Here is a 21934-nt window from a genome sequence, read left to right on the forward strand (position 1 = left end):
CACACACATGCCCACTGGTTAAACTAGCTCGTGTAAGGACTCGTCCAAGCGCGTACTCGCTGCTCTGGAATAGCCACGAATCACAAGCTGAGCTGAATAGAAGTATTAACGTGAGCTGGCCATATAAAGGCTAAGTTGTCCCTCGTTTGGTTTTTAGTTGTAACTATCACTGCTGAAACTTGCCCAGAGAAACTTAAGTAAAGAACAAAAGCAGCACATCGTGCTAGATCAAAACTACGAGTTGATACGGCAGCCAGCGTACGCCGAATGCAAGGGAAACACAGAAGCAAACACGAATGTCTGATGATACCCAGTCCAAAAATATATTTTTACTACAGCTGACCGTACTCACAAAACGTGAGTCGCTACCTTTTCGGTGTCTATTATATAACCGACGCCTCACTGAAACTGAAAGTACGATTATAAATATTTAAGTACTGGCAATAATTTTAGTACTATTAGTGATGACAATAAACTCTTATTGTTTTGTCGATGGCTCCACATGGGAACCCGAGTCCAGATGAGCCCTGCTGTTTACCATACTGACCACCACCACCTGCCCATAAATACGCCGGGTCTATCACGTTATACTGCACTTGGTCAGATATCTAGTCTGGAACCACCAGAATAATCAAGATGTTAACTTAGAAAACATTACAGGGATAGCAAGGGATTCGAGATAGCGTTTCAAATTCAAGGGTCTTATCAAAAAGTTCATTTGTAACTCTTGTGACAAAAACAATGACTTGCTAATCTCGCACTACTGGACGCAACAGAGGGCGGTTCACCCACACCCAACATGTCCGACGCGTGTCCTAGTGCTCTTCGCGTTAGTATTTACGCACCTCGTTCCTGACGTCACGGCCGGCGCTGTGCCGAAGCTGAGGGTGGGGGCAGGCTAGGGCTCGGCCACCTCCTGGCGGGCGGCGCGCGTAGTAGCAGCAGCAGCTCCTCCGAGTCCCGAGCCTCGGCCGCACGCAGCACCATGGCGGAGAGCGCCGGCCTCGAGAATCACCGCATCAAGAGTTTCAAGAACAAGGGCCGCGATGTGGAGGTAAGACGGCATGGCGCTGTTGGCTGCCACCGGTGTAGAGTGAGGACTGGAGGCAGGCTCCGGCCTTCCTGGGCGCGGTCTGCTGCGCAGTGGGGCCCCGAAGAGGTGAAGGTGTTTAGGTGACACCAGTGCACACACTCATCAGCTCAGCAGGCTAAAGGGGGTTGCGGGGAAGAGCTGAAGCTAGCGGCAGCCTTTGCGAGGGATTTAAAGCCGGGGTGGGCGGGCTGGCCTGCTTCAAGTGCACTGACAGCCTCACGGAGGGGCCCGGTGTCCCTGCCCCCCCTTTGGCTCTTTGAGGTGCTCTGTGACAGCTTGTCCTGCGGTGTGGGAGGTGGGCTCAGGACTGACATTAAAGTGTCACAGCACTTTGTAGTGTTTGCAAGTACTAAGGAGCAGTTGGTGTCATCCATTGCACCCGTAGTCTTCCAAATGTCGGTATTTCTCCAGTCTCAGTCCCAGGATATTGTAGAGTTGCCGGCACGCGAATGGCATGGTTTCCTCTTGGACAGAAGAGAGGCTGTACCAGACAACAGGTCTCCTGGGGGTCTACGGTGTGGCCGATCATTACCCGCCTACTGTACATTATTATAATATTTGGGAGTTTGTGTAGGGTGGTCTTGCAGACGTTGTGCTCTTTTAAATCTTCTGTGGCTTCCGTATTTGTTGTTCAAACCAATTTTGCCATTGTGGTTTGTTTTGTGGAAGTGACAGGGATCCTTGATGAGCGCATTCAAATATATTTTATAAGCGAGACAACACCAGTCTACTCCACTCCTGTGATGTCAGGTTTGTAGAAGTAAACTGTCCCCCAAGCCGGTCGTAGTTATTACTGATTGTTTTTTTTTCCTCAAGGTTTGCGTGTGCCATTTTGGCCAAGAGGGTTTTATTGGAACGCAGTGCCGCTAGTAAATTGATAATGTAATTAATTCGCCTGCTTCTGACTGCCACCAGTTTTCACGCTATCAATCCCATCTGTCTGTTTTAGGAGCCACACTAGAGGGGCCTCTTGGAATAAGTCCATTCTCATCAGCCTGTACCTGTGACTAATTCCTAAACCTTTCACTGTACTTGATTTGACTCTACGTACACTGCCGCTACAAAAGTCGTTTCAGTCTCTGTCATTCGTCTTTATCCACAGTCATCTGGTAGCTTCTATTTTCTTATATGTAAAAGCTGGAATCTATGATATGTTATATATATATTACAGTATGTTTACACTGTTATTTGTTTGCAGAATCCTTGACCACTGGTCATAAGTACCTGAAATCAACACCTTCCATGCATATAACGATACAAGCGTGAACTATTTACCAACAACATAAGGCATGCTCTTTCATAATCATCCTCACTCAATAAAGGTATTGGCCATAAATCCACAATATTTTATTTCTGTGCGCCCTAGTGCCCATAGGCTTCCCTTGAGTCTGGCATTTGCTCACAGTTAAGATTGTCTCCATAAACAGGCAACGCTATCAATAGTATATGTTTTGGAGAGCATGACTCGTAGTAATGACAAAGTTCACATGGATTTGGGCGTAGATGTATTCCGTTCTTTCGTAGATTTTTGTTAAAAAGGAATACGTTCTGCTACATTATATTATGTTTTAAAAACCATGTCCATGGCATTGTGTATTTTTAATTCGTCAGACTAGGAACCTTTGTTAAAAATTATAAAATTTACATGTGAATACATAGCCTCACCAAAGGCGTTTCTGGCACATCTCTTAGCAGCACCTTAAGCAGAATAACATTGGTCATAGAAGGAAATATGTTAAATGCTGGTTTTGTAACGGAAATAATAAAAATCTCCCTCATAATTTTTCGAAAGCTACACATTGTTCATTTTGGGACAAGACTATTGATCAAAGTATGTGATAATTTAAATACAACTTAGTGGATTTGAAGGCATGATACTTGTACAAATTGCAGATGGTGCTTTAACCACGTTATAATTCTGCCAGTTCTAGAATAGAAACCAGTAGACAGAACATTAATAATCGCAGATTGTACATACAGTGGGATTGTCTTGATATCGTGTAGCTGATAGTCTTTAGTTAAAAAATGAAGGTATGATGTCACTATCATTTTTGTAAGATCAGTGCTACAAAATCTTTAATTTCTTAGTAAAAAAACTTAGCAATTAAGACATACGTTTAATGTACAGTGCGGTCATTTCTAATCTGGAAGAGACAGTTGCACAACCCTTGATTGAGAATAAGTCGTCATGATATTTCTACTGACTATCACTGAGTTTATGCATGTTAATCTGAGCAGAACACGTTTTATTTTCTAGGATGAATGCTTTTTGCAGTTTAAAGGCACACCTATGAGAACTTCTCTTACTCCAAATTTGGCCACCCCCATTTTTTTTTTTTTTTTTTTTTTTTTAAGAAGTACATTTATCAGGAAAGAAACCTCTACCACCAAAATACCCGGTAGTGGCTACAGAACATCCTTTCTTGATCAGGACTGGAGGCCATTACAGTCTCTTCCAATTTCTGAAATGAATTGACATCTGTAGCTCAGACCTAACTTGAACCCACACTTCAGGCAGTCTCTGCATACATTATGTGCACATCTGTGTAGAACATAGTAAGCCCATTCCTACTCCGACTGTAAACTGATTTAAAAAAAAAAAAAAAAAAATTGCCTTCTACGGGTATCACCATTTCATCCACAAGTTTTAAGAGATAATCTCCTAAAGAGACAATTTTTAAGAATCCTTTGCCACGGAACACTTAAAGATAATCAAGCAGAGACTCTTAGCTTCAAATTGGAAGAGGGTGGATGTCAAGGTAGATTGATCAGGCATTCACTAAAGCGTGTTGAGTATAGCTCCAGAGGTGCCATATTTACACAGAATCACAGTCCATGGCGAGCAGGCTAATGACACCACATTTATTCCTATTATCATATCTCAAAAATTATTAAAACATTGGTCTATCTTCCAGCAGTGGTCATTCATTTTTACCCGCCTACGTAATAGTTTAATATGGGACCTAATCAGAGATACCTACTGGTGAAACCTCAGACTCGCTAACAGTCAAAACAATATCCCCATGCAACATGGTTGACCCTGTATAAAAGATCACTATATATTTGGAAAATGTAGTGTTTGTAACTGTGCTTCTAATGCCAAACTTTGTGCATGCAATCAACACGTTTGCACTTAATTTGAATAGAAATTATTACTTCAACAATGTGTTTTTATTGTATATTGTTTCTCCCCGCCTGATCTCTAATAAACAAACTACTCAGAAAATTAAAAACAATATTGCAGCAGAATATGATGTAAAATCATTTCAACGCCATCTGCATTATATTAGTTGGAAGCCAGGCATAATGAGAACCAATAGTATGGCAAGTGATTAACAAAGGGAACAAAACCCAGAAGGAAGCTACATACCCCCATTTTTTGTGTTGAAAGGGGTACGTTTGAACTGAAAAGATGGACCTTTGCCAGGTCTTGAACCCGAATGCATCAAATAATGGTGTAAGTCAGTTGTTCCAAACCTGGTGTCCAGGGACCTCTAGGGGTCCGCAACTGTTTAGAAAATTGAATAGTAACTGATGAAGTCCCCAGCATTCAGTAATGACTTTTTTTTTGGGGGGGGGCGGGGGTAAAGGTGGTGGGAGTCACTGAATTCCAGTAACGAGTCAGTGGGGGTCCACAGATTCCAGTAATGATTAAGTGGGGGTCCACAAAAGTCAAAAGGTTGGGAGCCACTGGTCTAAGTCAAGTAAAAGCTTTAGAACTACAACCCAATTTTTGGAATGACAAACGTTTGTGACCTACCTACTTTTAATGGACGCAAGGTGATTTTTTTTTTTTTTTTAATGTAACCAAATCCTCGTGTCGTAGCCCTTTGCCATTTACAGGCAGCACCTTTTCCATTTAAATGGTCTCTCAATTTGCACAGACATACAATTTTACTGGTAAAACTATATAACACACACATCATAATCTGTGGAAATAGGGTTTCTAGGATCATTTATGCTTCTCTAGGTAAAATGCCTTTATTTGTTTTGATCCCATTAAAATCTTTCCTGGACACTTCCGAATTACAAAAAATATGCTTCATTTATGCTTTCCTAACAGCTGAATGCATATGGTTAATTTACAGGTATTAACATTTTGTTGTGTACTGCACAAAAACATCCTATAACTTTTCCGTTCACACTCCCTGCACTTCTGCAAGATCTTCACATAATTTGCTTTGAAAACTCTTCTCACTTTGCAGTCAGAGAAAGAAAAACACAAATTCCATTGTTAGGAGGCTAAGCAGCAATTTGTCAGAAGATATAGCCTGGCATTTGACTGCTGTCTTTCAAGCACTAGCAAATGTGACTTAAACACAGAATTGAAAGACCTCTTTATTTCTTGGACTTTCCTGACCCATTAAAAATCTGCTTGCGATCCATAGTTTGGGAAACCCAGGTCTAAGTGTGTATGTCACGATTTTGCTCCTTGTCTTTGGAAATTGATTTAATGTATAACTTTATTATGACAATATAGGAATTTAGTGGCAAGGAACCAAAATCTATAAATATAATTTAGGTATGGCAGTATACTTTTATATCATAACCCAAAGCCGATTGGATATTTGACTTGCTAATGTGAACCTCTGGATTATTGGTCTTAGGTTTTTATATTGCTTTACATCTCATCTGTCCTTTTTGTAAATTCTTTCTGATTCTGATCGTTTACCATCATTGGTCCCCTTTTCGAAAATTGGTCATTTATTAAGAAACCTTCAGTGTGTTTAATTGTAAAGAAAGATACCTTTCATGCTCATAGTCTGTCTGTTTTTAGCTTCTAAACTGACATTAAGCTATATTTTGAATCTTGTTTATTTAACTAAAATTCTTTTGAATTTATGCTAATTAAACTAAATTAGTTTCTCTGTTAGAAATTCCATTTCACTTTAGTTGTGTTTTCTTACAGACGGATGGCTGCCTGCTTTGGGCCTTTTTTATTTTTTATATATACAGGGAGTGCAGAATTATTAGGCAAATGAGTATTTTAACCACATCATCCTCTTTATGCATGTTGTCTTACTCCAAGCTGTATAGGCTCGAAAGCCTACTACCAATTAAGCATATTAGGTGATGTGCATCTCTGTAATGAGAAGGGGTGTGGTCTAATGACATCAACACCCTATATCAGGTGTGCATAATTATTAGGCAACTTCCTTTCCTTTGGCAAAATGGGTCAAAAGAAGGACTTGACAGGCTCAGAAAAGTCAAAAATAGTGAGATATCTTGCAGAGGGATGAAGCACTCTTAAAATTGCAAAGCTTCTGAAGCGTGATCATCGAACAATCAAGCGTTTCATTCAAAATAGTCAACAGGGTCGCAAGAAGCGTGTGGAAAAACCAAGGCGCAAAATAACTGCCCATGAACTGAGAAAAGTCAAGCGTGCAGCTGCCACGATGCCACTTGCCACCAGTTTGGCCATATTTCAGAGCTGCAACATCACTGGAGTGCCCAAAAGCACAAGGTGTGCAATACTCAGAGACATGGCCAAGGTAAGAAAGGCTGAAAGACGACCACCACTGAACAAGACACACAAGCTGAAACGTCAAGACTGGGCCAAGAAATATCTCAAGACTGATTTTTCTAAGGTTTTATGGACTGATGAAATGAGAGTGAGTCTTGATGGGCCAGATGGATGGGCCCGTGGCTGGATTGGTAAAGGGCAGAGAGCTCCAGTCCGACTCAGACGCCAGCAAGGTGGAGTACTGGTTTGGGCTGGTATCATCAAAGATGAGCTTGTGGGGCCTTTTCGGGTTGAGGATGGAGTCAAGCTCAACTCCCAGTCCTACTGCCAGTTCCTGGAAGACACCTTCTTCAAGCAGTGGTACAGGAAGAAGTCTGCATCCTTCAAGAAAAACATGATTTTCATGCAGGACAATGCTCCATCACACGCGTCCAAGTACTCCACAGCGTGGCTGGCAAGAAAGGGTATAAAAGAAGGAAATCTAATGACATGGCCTCCTTGTTCACCTGATCTGAACCCCATTGAGAACCTGTGGTCCATCATCAAATGTGAGATTTACAAGGAGGGAAAACAGTACACCTCTCTGAACAGTGTCTGGGAGGCTGTGGTTGCTGCTGCACGCAATGTTGATGGTGAACAGATCAAAACACTGACAGAATCCATGGATGGCAGGCTTTTGAGTGTCCTTGCAAAGAAAGGTGGCTATATTGGTCACTGATTTGTTTTTGTTTTGTTTTTGAATGTCAGAAATGTATATTTGTGAATGTTGAGATGTTATATTGGTTTCACTGGTAATGATAAATAATTGAAATGGGTATATATTTTTTGTTTGTTAAGTTGCCTAATAATTATGCACAGTGATAGTCACCTGCACACACAGATATCCCCCTAACATAGCTAAAACTAAAAACAAACTAAAAACTACTTCCAAAAATATTCAGTTTTGATATTAATGAGTTTTTTGGGTTCATTGAGAACATGGTTGTTGTTCAATAATAAAATTAATCCTCAAAAATACAACTTGCCTAATAATTCTGCACTCCCTGTATATGTATCTCAATTAGAAACACAGCCATAATTTTATTAACCATTCTAATTTTTCAATCTGATATTATTATTTGGATTCTTTGAAGAGGGTTTTCTTTTACAATTAAATTTAATGCAAGCTTTTTGTTTTTTAAACATAACAGTCTATGTCCTGTCACATTTTATTTTTGCATGTCCACATGTAAAGGGAGGGAAACGCCTGTTCTTCCATTCTTCCGTGGTTAATCAGTTTTCACACTTAAAAAAAAAAAAAAAAAAGAGTAGGGCTTGAACATTACATATATACCTACGAACCACATGGACATGTGGTTCTGGTTAAAACAAGACCCTCACCCAATTATTTTTGGTATGCTTTATCATCAGGCTTTCCACCCACAGGTCTGCATAACAGCCTCCATCTATTGTGCTAGAAAGTGATTTTTAACATTTAATATGGCAACCATGTGCCAGAGAAATTGTGGTTAAAACAGTCTAGTTCTCTCCTCGTCAAAATATTTAGGGAGGACCCGACTGGATACAAAATACCTATGTTTTCATTGACGAATATTGTTTATTATTGCTATGCTGTCTTAGATCGTCTAATTGTTTTGTCTGCCATATAATTATTGCCCTATGGGCTTGTGGCCCTTGTCAGGACATCTGTTGTTTGGCTACCAGGTTCTTAATAGGTCTTTGGTTCTAGTGAATCAAAAACCTGTAGACACAAATTTGTGGCAATGTTGCATGCACTCTACAAGACAGGCTGAGAAGACACAAGTTGGTTTATATTTCATATTAGATACAAATCTATATTGTTTTTTTGGTATATAGTGGTATAACAATAGGCATTTAGTTAAAGCTACACGGTTGATAATCTCTGCAGTGCATATTAAAGCTACAATATAAAGTCTGCAGTTAGTGTAAGAATTATATCTCCATTTATTCTTTTGATTTGATAGGTGCTGTCTTCCAGTACAGTTGTGCAGGCCTAGTACACCCCAACCATTGAAAGATTAAGAACAAATCAATCTAACATCTAACCTTCAATTTCATGCTCAGTTGTTCATAGTTTAGTTCAGGTATCTTTTCCCTGCTTAATGTACTTTATTTATGTAAGTGGCAAACAGAGTAATCTGTGAGTCAGACAACACCGAAATGTGGGTGTTGTTATATGCATACTCAGTATCATCCTTGCACATACTCGTTTATGAAACTTGGGTCTAACCCCAGAGTCGGTCTGGTTGATTTCAGTCCCGGAAATGTGGGGAACATGGATATGTATTCACCCACTGAAATGTAATTTAATGATTAAAATAATCCTATATCTTTGCAGAGGTGTGGAATTTAACAAAACATCTATTTGTCCATGGGACAGGTTGCTTCTTAAATCTACTTGTCCTGTAAAATAATCTACCTGTTCCTCTGGTTCCATTTAGTGCAGCAACAAATTATGGCAACAATCTTATTATGTAAGGGCTCTGATAATAGCCTCTCTCATTATGCCAGAGCTAATTCTGTAGTAGGTTTTGAATACTTGCAATTTCAATCCCTACTATAGCAATTTCATAATTTTGCCACCTTTCCGCAGATCTACATACTGGGGCTGGAGGAAGGGCTGGAATGCCTTACAGTGTGGAAACCTGTTACTTGCATGTTTTAAGGATTTTCACCAGCTCTTCTCTAAGCTTTTCCCAAAATGAAAAAGGTTGGACATTTAATCCTGACAATAGCAGAAATAATTCTTCCAGGAATGGGGGAAAAAAGTGGTTGGAAATAAAGTGAACTTGTATATCATCAATACATTTTCACATGGTTAAATCTACATATGCATATTTGCTAGTGCTCCAATACAGTTCACAAATATTTTCTAGGAGTACGATTTCCTGGTCTACTTCTGTAAGTTCTTATCAATTCATGAAAGCCACTAATTAAAAGACATATACCATGGGTGCACTTTTGTGACTTTCTTTAAGAATTGGGTCCCTAATTAGGTCTGGCGTCAGCAGAGACATTTTGTTTTTTTTTACACTTCAGCTTCTCTCTCTATCGGCTGGCTTTACTGTAAGTGATTGCCTTCTGCTCTTCCACAAGGAGCAAATTGGCACACAAAGTAGTTCTATTCAGTTCCAGGAACTACTGTGGCAATTGGTGGCATATCAAAACTGGAGAGGGACAGGTGCTGCGCTAAGGGCACCCCCCTTTTACCAAAAACTTTTTTTTTTTTTTTGCCAGTGTTCGCTACAATTGTGAGGGCCTGGCAGCTCCTACAACAATGAAGTGTTACAAAAACCATGTCAAATACAAGACAAGCATTGATGAAACCAAAAGACTCACAAAAAAAGTCAGATCATTAACTTCCAGTGCTAGTTTATGTTCATGCTTTCCATAATCTTGTTGAAAATGGTCACGCTGATTTTCCATTATGAATATTTTTTGGAAATACTAGCATGCATTAACACATTTTACTAAATGACTCTTCAAAGAAATAGCACCTAAAGTTTCATAGCAGCAAAACATTTTTTTTCCTACTTGAATTGTTTTCCTGACCGTTTTATTTTGAAAGCAAAGAAACATCACACTTCCTTACAAGCTTCTGCAAACATTTGCATCTAATCAGAGAGCATTCTGGGAGAGTTGTACTTAGTCTCATATTGTTAAACTTTTCAAAGGTGCACATGTAAAAAAACATTTTTTGTTTAAAATATTTTTGAACTGGAACCACTGTCAATAGAGCTGTGTGACCTTAAAACGTTTATTAAAGCAATCACCTTAAAAATGCAGATTTTTATACAAGTTCGAACAGCATTAACATATAGACACATTACCTGAATTGCAGACGGTTCCTTTTCTGTAAACTGGCAGCCAAAGGGTTTGTGCTGCAGGGGGTTGGTCCTGCTTGTCCCCAGGACAAAATAAACATGAACGCGTGTTGCCCTTGGCCCCAAACAATATGTCCTTGACCCCAAACAATAAATACAGGGTGTCGGGCGATAGGAATTCCACATCCCTAACTTGAATTGTCCCCGCTATCTGTTACTTAGTCACTAAACGATTTCTGTGCAGATGCATCAAAGTACCCCGCCATGTGCCGCTTACTCTCACGGGTGCCACACTTCTGTCTTGGTGCTCTGTATTCACTTTGCCAACAGCAGATCTCTTTTTTTTCCACTTCTATTTAAGGCTGATTAGGTTAGGGATGCCCGGTCACCAGGTTGCTGTTACACCGTGATGCTGTAAATGTGCTCTGTAATGGTTGTTTTCACGGGGTGCCCATCTTTGAATGGAGTCTATGGTCTTGCATTGCCTTATTGTGTGGTTTTAAATTTTGTATTTATTTTTTAAATTAAAATAAAAGGCTTTTTTACAAATCTGTATCTGCAAAAACTGCTGGTTTATTAAATGTGCCATTTAGTGTGTGTCGGGTTATTTCATTGTGGTATGTCTTGGAGGGAATATAAGGGACTCTATTTCATTTGAGTTGTTGCAAATGCCCTTACTTTACGTAGTCCGTCGGTTGTTTTTAGTATTCCTTTGTTCCTTAAGAGCCTTGCACTGATGCTAGTGTTTACTGTCATGTTAGGTAAAAACCACAGAATTATGACCAATTTGCTTGAAGCTTATTGTAAATATCTTTTAAAAGTGGTTATCTGATGCCTTAGATTTTCGTCATCGAGCCCTTGTTGAAAAGTCTATCAACCCTACATTGTTCTCGTTCCATTAAAATAGATTTTTAGTTTTATATATTATTCTTCTGTATCCAAGGTTTATCTAGGCCAGCTCAGGTCATCTCGTATTCTGAATGATGGTCTTCCTGGTAGTGGTTTGTTAGTTTAGTTGCTTACTTAGCACATCTAATCGTGCTCTGGTGTTTGTGGAAACAGATTTTTATCTTTCTGTTGGTCATCCCTGTATATTTTAACCCACATGAGCAGTTTATAAGGTAGATGACTGCCTCTGAGTTGCAAGCTTGTTAATCTCCCGGGAGGTTGTTACAGCTAGGTTTATCTCGGGGATGGAACATTTTATACAGTATCTACTCCCCGAAGATACTTGATTGTCTGAAATCTACTTGTCAAAAAAAAAAAATCCACTTGTCCCTTTTTGTCCTCATGCAGTGAGGTGATAAATCATGCCAGCTTTCTTGTTATATCAATGCTGTGATTATGCTCTGTTTTGGATTCTAGCAAGGCTCTAATTTTTCCACACTTTGCAAAACTATGGACAAGACCTAGAAGTAGAAAGCAGTAGTTGCAGAGTTGGAATGTCCTGCAAATCAGTACACACCCACTAATGTCAATAACATCTATGTTCAAGGGTTTTCACTAATTTGTCTCTGATCTCTTTCAATGTTAGAAAAAGTTGGAAGTTTACTCTTGACAAAGGTGGGAATAGAACATTTTCAAATGGTTTAGTGGACAAAAAATTGTATAAAAAATGTGAATTTGCAATGACTCAACATTTTTGTAGGAGTAAAAATATAACCTACCCTAACGTGCATTTGTAAAGTGCATGTTCACCTTAAAGCTTCTTGTCGTCAAAATGAATGATGTTTGTTACCAACTCGATTGTACTCATTGTTGACCCTTTGACCCTTTGAAGGATGAAATAATGAGCGAACCTTCCAGGGTTCAAATTGGTGACCATGTTTATTTGCTCATGAGAAAATGAAATTCATTAAGGTTTGCTAGGTGTGTGGTTTCCAGGTGTACTTTAGTGCACATTTCCAAATTCCTCCATGCCCTTAATCTGAATTAATGCATGCGTGCATTTCTGTGTCCTGCGCCCTTAAATTACTTTCATGTTGCCAATAACAGCTTTGAACTGATACCCCCCCCCACCCTTGCCCCTTTTCCCCCCAAAAAATATTGGCATGCATCAAACACATTTTTACTAACAGATGCTTTAGGGAAATGGTAAAACAATATGTAGTGTTGACGTGTACTGTAAAGTGGCAGTTACTGGTTTGGTGTTTAAAGGGGTTGGGCGTACTTGTCTATCAGACAAAGTAAACATGAAAACTTGTTGCCTCTGACCCCAAACAATAAGTCCTGGGCACCGGACAAGAGTAATTCCACACCTCTGCTATCTGTTTGATAATGGCTGTAAATTTAAACACACTGCATTTTCCGCTTGGGAAATGTAATTTCACTGGTTGTGTACCCCCATGTGGTCTGGTTGTTCCGGGTTTTTAGGCTTATGGTTTCATATGTACCAGGCAATCTCTGAGGCTTGCAAGCTTTTTTAATACACAAGGGAAAACATTTGTTTTGAGATCTTCACTTTGTTAAAGCACAGTATTTGCCAGTGTTTTTTTTTTTTTCCTTTTTTTTTTAAATCAACAATTAAACTGTATGGGATATTGTGCTGTAAGTAGTGACAAAGATTAGGTGATCTTCAGTTTTCTGTTTGTCCTACAGCAATGCTTGTCTAATTGTATATAGCTTTCTTGGATGCCTTGGTGACAATGCATCTCGTATAGCCTGTTTAGATATGTTTGTAAGTTGTTCTGCTTAAGTATCATAATCATTGATGAATGAAAAACTGTGATGTAAGTGGAGCAACTCTCCCACCGGGAGATTATACCTGCGTGCCAGAGGATGGAAACTTTTGTAATTTAACTGATTTGATTTGTGGTGTATGCGTGTTGTGTAAACATTGTTCTCTAGTATAATTTCCAGGTCGAGGAATGGTAGTGGTGATGTTTTTTTTCATGGTATAAGTGAGCCACAGAAATAAGTTGCAGTTATTGGACCAGAATGCCTTCAATTACCTCCACCATATTCTGATGTTCTTCCTGAAGTGGTCAGAATAAATAAAGGTAGTATCACTATATCAGCATCCCTTTGTCACTGCACTCCTATACATGGTTAGTGTGATAGTATTATATATACAAGTGAAGTTTTCAGTCTCCTGGTGTCCTTTCAGCCTGTATCCGTTCCTGGGTCAGTGTCTTTGGGAAACTCCATTAGTGTTGGAGCTCCAGGGTAGTGACCCTGTATAAGTATTTCTGGGTCACTGCCCCAATGACAGTCAGTTTCAATATGCCTGTATCTGGTTTTTTTTAATTTTTTTTTTAGGTCTCAGCCTACCAGACAGCAGAGCTTTGTGGTCTGCTAAATACATCTTGAGGACTTTCAGGAAGTTGACCTAGGAATGTAATCAGCTCATTGATTATCACTGGCTTTGTAACTAACTTTCTGGCTTTTCATTTGCTGACTTTATTTGCTTTAGGCTCGCCAGGTTCACTTTCTCCCTCCCTTTACCTAAACCGTGTATTCTTCCACAAACTGGTTTTCTGTTAACAGGCCTTTAAGTCTTATCTTTATCTCTGCACGTTAGCTTTTCTTTCAAAGACTGAGATCAAATCTCAGGCGCTGTCTTCCAAGGGCGCTTGTTTACTTTTCTTTCTCTGACATCAAAATGAGAATTTCTGTGACTATCTTGCTAGATACTAGGGGTGGGAAAGTGTTTTTTTTTATTTTATTTTCCTTTGTCCCCCCCCCCCACCACCAGTAAGCGACAACATTAACATGAACTAAGTAATTCAGAATTATGAACTCACAAATGAGGTACTTTATTATTGCTTAAGTGTGTTGGAAACAAATGCTTTAATATGATCGAATCACTAAACTATGTGCTGCAGTTTCCACACATTTTCATCTGTGCACTGTATAGTTTTATTAGTAAAACTTTATCCATGCAAACGTAATGGTGATTTGAATTGAAAATGTGTTGTCTGCAATGGCAGTGTGCTCCCAAACAATGAATACTTCACTCTAGTCTGCAGCACTCCATTCCACTGCACTCTACTCTGCAGCATGCCACTGCACCGCTCCACTCTAAGCCGCTACGCCTCTCCACTCTACTGTCAATGCATTTTTCGCCACTGACCTCTATAGCATTCCAATCTAGTCTACACCAATCCAATCTGCACAACTGGACACCAAAATCATTACCTAGGTGATGCAATTTCCACAGCTTTGTCTGTGCACTGTGTAGTTTTATAAATAAAACTTTGTGCAAATGTGATGGCATTTTCAATTTAAAATGTGTTGTCTGTAGTGGCGGTGTGCTACCACACCATGAATACTCCACTCCACACCACTGGACTCTATGCCACTTCACTATATGGCTCTCTACGCTACCCTGTACCACTCTACTATGCCAGTGCACTCTTTGCTACTCTACACCACACCAGTCTAGCCCACACCAATCCACTCTGCCCGCTGTACTCAATTCTATGCCTCTGCACTCTACTCCAATCTACTCTGCACCCCGCTCTCTGCCGCTGCACTGTACAAGACTTTATGCCACCCTACACAACTGCACTGTACCCTGTGCCACTTCACTCTACTCTAAAACAATCTACTCTACGCCACTCCGTGCCACTCCACTGTATGCCTCTGTACTCTGCGCCACCTGTACTTTAAAACACTACATTCTAGGCCAGTGCACTTTACTCTGCATCACTGTACTCTGTGCCACTGCTCTCTATGCCGCTCTATTCCACTCCACACCACTGCGCTCTGACACTCTGCTCTGCAGCACTGCCGCTCTGGCGATATACTCTACCACTCAGCTATTCTACTCTGAACCACTCTGCTAGTCTACACTTCACTTTATGCCGCTCTACTCTGTGCTGCACAGTGTGCTCTGCAGCGCTCTTCAGCTCTCTGTGCCAGTGCGCTCTTCACCAGTCCACTCTCTTGTATGCTAGTCTACAACACTCGTTTTAATTCCACGCCTCTCTGTTCTAAGACAGTAACACTTAGCCTTGTTGAGCAGCAGCCACGCAGGTGTACAACATGGCTACTGTATATTAGCAAAGGCTGTAGCTCCTAGCGGCTTTGCCAGTGCTTGTTTCATTGTTCCTGTGTCCTGGTATTTTCATTGTACCTGTGTCAGTGTTTGTGTCTTTGACTTTGAGTGTCCTAGTATCTCCATGTAAATGTCCCCATTCCAGTGATCCTGTATCTCCGTATTGGTGAGAAACCCTATGTTGTGCCTCTTTGTTAGGGACACGGCCAGTGACCCTTGTCAGAATCCACTTCTTGGTGTCCTTGCTTCCCTCTCTAGATGGCAGTCCTCCATCTCGGTGTCTCCGTTCAGATTCAGGTTATCTGTATGTTTTTAGTTGATTACACAGGCCTAACTCTGCTTCAAAATGCTGTTGGTGCATAGTAGAGTAAGCAGGGGACCTGCAAAAAATGAACGGGTCTCTGCATTAGTGAAGAATAACACACAAGTGGACAGAGAGAAACTGATCAGGGACGAAAAATTATTTAGTAAGAATAAAGTGCTAAAGAATTGAGTAATTGTGTTAATTTTTTATTTTTTTATTTTTTATTTTTTAAATAAGATTCACCTAATGAATGACAGCTGGAAAGCATTTACGTAGATATGATTTACTCTAAATTTACAACATTACTGCTGTAAACTATGCTCATTCTCACTCGTGCTGAAAGGACAGGTTTGCTGCTTTGGAAATGTTTATTTTATAGTGCGGAACAGATAGGCCCTTTACTTAGCCTGAGGTATTCAAATAAAGATAGAGGATTTTCCTTTGAGGTAGTAGATGACATTTTCAGCTCAATTCACATCATCTCAGTGCCCTGCCTTTTGCTCATGAAGTTAGGGGAGCACCAGAAATCGGCATAGACTGGCAGGGCAACCTCACATCATTTTGTGGTCAATAAGTTGAATACCATAAAGTGGAGTAAAAACTCCTACGAGTCTACATTTTTTTTTAAAAATGCAGAAGTAACGATATGAAGCTGTCAGCGCGCCTGACCTTAATAAGTAAACTTACAAGGGGGCGCAAATAGGTGGATGAACCTTTTGACTCTTAATTAAGATGTTCTTATCATAGCTCCAGTACATAATCAATACACAATAATCAGCAATCAATAATCAATGGAGTCCATAGTTGTCGCGCACCATGACCTTTCAGTCATGAATAACCGCACATTTAGTAAAAGTTTAGAATGTTTATTTCCCTATATTAACAATGCTAAGGTGATGTAAATTAATCTCAAAATCAAATGAGACGCATACACCAACAACACTGGTTGTCCAAAGCGGCGGAAGAAACGTAATCTAATCAAAGCTTTAACTACAACACATTCTAGAGTTATGGTGCAAATCAGTAGCAAAGTCAGCTGCGTCAATGAAATTAAGTACATTAAGTTTAGCAGAGAAATTCATCAAGCATAGTCTGTCATCATAAGTCAGGACCTTAACTAACATCAGATTAGCATCAGCATGTTGGGCTTCATGCAAAACAATTTAGTAACACAAATTTGGAAAAACATCTAACTATGGTTCTATCAAAATAGCACAGTTGAAAGAAAAAGCAAATATGCGTGGTAATCAAAGTTCAAAATATACCTATCCCCAGGGTGGATCAGCAAAGCAGAATCAGTCTTCGTCCTCAGGACATCAGTCGATCAGCAAGGCATCAGGACAGAATTATAAAAGGGCAAAGTCCTTCAGCATTAAAGTTAAGCACGTCTCTTATCAAGACGCATAAGCTTTCGGTCAGGAAAATATGGGCAGTAAGCTGTCTTCTCTCAGAATGAGTGACCACACGAAGGCAAGGGCAGAATGTCTGAGCGACCCGTCTTCTTACTCTGCAATGTCGTTATATTCAAGTTACCTAAACCATCCCCTAATTCTCGAACACTTAATCGTATGTTCACACACTGTCCAATAAAACTACTATCCCAAATCTATGAATTCCAATATTGCTCTGTTCTCATGTTGTTGATTGGTTCGTCTTGCGATGTCCTCATCATACAGCTTGTCAGGTAACAATATTGTTGCTGCTTCTACTCTAGTCAGTATCTTCATTGTTCTTGTCCTGGGAAAGTCAGACTCAAACACATTACACGTAAAACACGAAAAGCTTCCGTTATGAGCACATTTAAACAATACAATAGACATTTCACAGTTTAATTCCCTTGGTCAGCGCTTTTATTAACTCTAAGAAATGCAGCTTTAAATGAGGACTGGCAAAATAGGTCAAGACACTTGCTAAGTTAAGGCCTACAATTAATAAAGCTAAAGTCATAACCCTTAATATGACATATTACTGCATTAATCTAACATATATTCAATATTTCATTAGTATTCATCATTGATTAGTACACTTCGTTACATTGGTGGCCATTCTTCGTTATCACATTTTCAGATGCGTGCATTATCAACGTTATTACAATTTCAACATAAACTTATTATTCAAAATACATAAACACTCATTAATAATTTTTATTAAGACACCGGCGCTAGCAAAGCACTACATATGAAATTGTTATAAAAGAGGTTCATTTAATTTTAGAAATCCAAAAGACCGATATAAAACATTGTATGGTAACAAATTATTAACATTTGTTGTTTTTAAGGTAAGTATTGCTCAGAATACGTTGCCAATGACCAGAGTTTCTGACTTATGAACTGGTGATCAGACTCGAGTCACGCCATTGGTTCAACATCCTGTGATTTTGGGTGGATCACCTAATTTTCCTCTGACTTAAAATAAATAAATGAAAATCTGACCTTGTGTAATGTAATTTAGAGCTCTTTACATTAGCACCAACGCCCTTGGAAGAAGTTCATGCTGTATAAAACTGCAAAAAATAAAGATTTGCCTGCTTTACATCTGACCTTCTAAGCTACTAGAGAGAGGGAAGCTTCAATGTCTGAAGAGAGACCAGAAAACCTGATTTGTTACACTCGGGCGCTAAATTTAGCGCCTCTTTAGGGTTGAGCCTGCGTTGCATTTGCTTTAGTAGTTAGAAAAGGGCTCGGAGCCCTGTCATGTCAGTGTCTTTCATTGGTTCGTGGGCTTGCCTTTTAAAAACTGCTTGCTTTCGTTAGTGGAAAGCATGCTTACATCATGCCTTCTTGGTGGTTAGCCCTCCTCGAGCGCAGCGACCAAGTACAGAAAACATACGAAGCTCGCTGTTTTCCATCCGGTTTGTGGATTACTTTTACTCTTTTTTTTTTTTTTTTCCAGCGCAATCTCGCTTGTTTAGCAGCGCGATTGCGATCGTTTTTCCCATTTAATGAGGCAAGAAAAGTCCGGTTGGGAGTTTACAACTGCTAATAGCTCTAACTCGGAGAAATGCGAGACCCGTTGCATTGCAAATGCTTGTTATGTTATTGAAGGCACACACTTTATACGCACTGGTGATAGACTAGTGACAGGACGCATACTGTTGTTGCTGCATTCACATTGGTGACTGTTATTGTACACTCAGTAGTAACAATAATCAAACATACTCTAAAACACAGAGGTGCCATTACATCGGTACGTGCTACTGCGCATATACATGTGATGCTTTAAAAACTTTGTTACTGGACAAAACAATTGTATTACCGTGCATTACGGTACCCCAGGACTTGCACGTCTCTGTTACTTGTGCATGTTTCTCAATTGCACATTCATTTGCTACTGTATGCATACTTAGGAGCGGAAATAGTTGAATAGAATAGTATGTGTAATACAGTCACTAATTGCAGTAACATTTAATGCAAACTTGTCATTGTATTCACTGGCTTTGCCTTCTTGACTGGTTTAAGGTGCGCATTTTTGTGCTGCTGCACTTAAACTTGCATTTCTCTTATTGATTGTGCTACGGTACACAGGCAGGGTGGAAATGTACGGAGACCGCCCTGCACTGGTTCATGGGCCACCCGGGACCACGGCCATGTCTTGTAAATGAAACATTTTACTCTATTCTGCTGTCTTAATTGACCAAAGTATTTTCTATGAAAACTTTCTCTACAGGTGAAGGAAAGGAGTATAGCTGTATCACATTGTTAAATTGTACATTGTTTTCTTGTAATGGCTGGCTAAGTATTTCTTTGGCTAATGTGGACGTCTGATTACTGTTTTGCGTGGGTTCAAGTTCACTGTTCTGTAAGACTTGTAATTTACTGTAGAGTTTATTGATAGTACCTTTACGATGTGGCTTTGCAAATTGTATTTCCCTTTTTGTTGCCCATGGAATGAGATACTTCAGAAATGGGGTTGTCATGTAAATAAGAAAAATCCACCTGTTCCTTTTAGTATCAAGCAGTAAAGTGACATATTACTGCAACATTCTCAATAATTCAGTGTTATGATTGATAATAGCCTCCTATTATATCAGGGCTTAATATTTGGTATGGTGTGGACTTTAGCAAGACTAATTGTTCATCGTTCTGATTGTACTAGACACTCAAAATACCACGTCTATGTATCTAAATTCCTTGAATAGTCACAGGATCTTCCTTTGCAGAGGTTTGTTTATGAATAGTTTCTGTTTGGGCTAGCTTTCCCATCACTGTAGGACTCTGAAGATGCTAGCACTTACGTTGTGCATAGCTCAGGAGTTATGTTTTCGCACTTTCGCGTCTGTGGAATCACTTAGTGAATTGTCCTGACAAATTTAGGCACTGTCTTGATTTCACAAAATGTCCCTGTAAAACTCTGGTCCTGCCAGCAGGCCACTGCCTAGGTTGCCAAGTGAAGATCAGGGAGAACGCCCCAGTTCGACATTTCTACTCGAGTACATGTGTAATTGTTTGGCAGAACACTTCATGTAGTAGCAAACTGTAAATATTTAGTCATCGATATAGCACTTAGTAAGCTCTCATAATAATGGCAAATCAGGTACCTTTAGCACAACAACATGAACTGTGGAAAGTCTTTTCAGTAAAAATGTTAAGGGGTGTGCATCTTGAATTTACCTTTTTACACATGCGTACACTTTTTTCACTCAATGATTTACGTGCACAATGATTTTCGTGTTAACCGATCTACACACGGGCAGAAGTAGGTGGGTGATTAGTCGTTCCATAGCTGGAGTGCCCCATGAGTATGTGTACACTCATAAACTTGCTCGTTTTAAGGTTTTCACCATCTCCTCTCCTACCGCCTTCCACCCTGAAAAAGATTAGAAATGTTCTTCCGACAAGTACATCTTTTTCTAATGTGGGAAGGGGGGGATTCCCCATGGGGGAAATATCACATGGAGGAAAAAAATGTTTTAAAAAGTAAATTTGCAGTTTCTCACACCTGTATATTTGCACATAGGAAAATGGAGGTCCCTAAGTGTACTAGAAATATGCATAGAAACATGTAGTTGTCGCCGTTTCCTATGACTTTGACTAAACTCTTGTGAATTTCTGAAATTTGTGAATAGACCTTCGGGTGTACTTTCATGACATTTCTTAAAGAATTGAGCCCCTCTGGCTTTCTGCTAATTGTCCATTTAAATGATGCTTGAGAAAAATGCTCTGTGAAGTTGTCCTTTAAAAGTGCTTTATCATTTGTTGTACTTTAGTAAAATCATCTAAGTTTTTGCCCATTTCAAGTTGCCATTTTTTGGGGGGGTGTTTATTTGGAAAACGAACCAATTGCAATTAGTATCTGCAGCCTTCACTCATTACCCCCTCCAGTTGAAAATGCTGAAAATATTTTTTAAACACCTTTTTAGTTTTCAAAATCAAACCACAAATTTCCCCACCATTGTTCTGCATGTGTGCATAGAACACAGGAGCATTCTGGGAGTGTTATAATTAGCCACTAATTGTTACATTTTGTAAATACGTACACTTCTTATGGTCACGCAAACAAGCACTCCGTCCCTGTTGTAATCTCGCTTTTTACCACACCCACGTCACACCTTTCACTTTCATTAGTTCGTGGGCTTGCCTTTTAAAATCCACTCTATTTAATTAGTGAAAGGAACGCATATGTCATGCCTTTACCAGTATTTAGCCCTCCTTGAGTGCAACCGCCAACTACTGAAAACATACGAGGCACCATGTTTTCAGCCTGGTTTCTGCCCTACTTTGTTTTTATTTTCCATGCAGCACGATCGCGCTCGGTTTTGTGGTTTTCAATTTCAGCCTGATCGCGCAGAGTTGTACATAGCTTGTTCTGTTTTATTTATTTATTTATTTTTTTCTTCTTTTTTTTTTTTTTCTTTCAATTTATGTGGCAAGAGAAGTCCAGTTAGGAGTTTACAACCCTAATAGCTCTAACTTGAACAAATGTGAGACCCGTTACATTGCAAACGCTTGTTAAAATTGGAACCATTGATATTAATGCAAGCTGAGCTTACAGTGCACTGTAATTTCTTAGTGCTCACTAGAAAAGTAAAAGTTTGTGTTTCATGAGAAATATGTACCATTTTAAACATCTTGTACATATGCATGCATGTCTTGGCTTAGCAGAAGTCGGCCAGCCTGCTTCCCAACACCATACTACGTTATTGTAAACCAGAATAGAAATTATTTGTGCCGAACGAGTTTGAACCTAGTTGTCCTGTGAAAAAACATAAACATGCAGGCTTGTTGCCCTT

The 21934-nt window shown here is 39.6% G+C and overlaps 1 protein-coding gene across 2 annotated transcripts in view; it reads left to right on the forward strand.

Moving 5' to 3' along the window:
* Positions 1 to 860: 860 nt before the first annotated feature.
* The window catches only part of KPNA3 (karyopherin subunit alpha 3), a 542591-nt gene continuing 521517 nt past the window's right edge, over positions 861 to 21934 (forward strand). The window contains exon 1 of one of the 2 annotated variants that reach the window (XM_069205359.1): positions 861 to 1054. In XM_069205359.1, coding sequence (XP_069061460.1) covers positions 986 to 1054 — 69 coding nt within the window. In that variant the 5' untranslated portion in view covers positions 861 to 985. Of the gene's footprint in view, positions 1055 to 2296; positions 2416 to 21934 lie in introns of those variants that run through there. The other variant, XM_069205360.1, reaches the window with a different exon arrangement.

This window comes from Pleurodeles waltl, chromosome 8 (assembly GCF_031143425.1).
Source record: "Pleurodeles waltl isolate 20211129_DDA chromosome 8, aPleWal1.hap1.20221129, whole genome shotgun sequence".
Classification (NCBI taxonomy): domain Eukaryota; kingdom Metazoa; phylum Chordata; class Amphibia; order Caudata; family Salamandridae; genus Pleurodeles; species Pleurodeles waltl.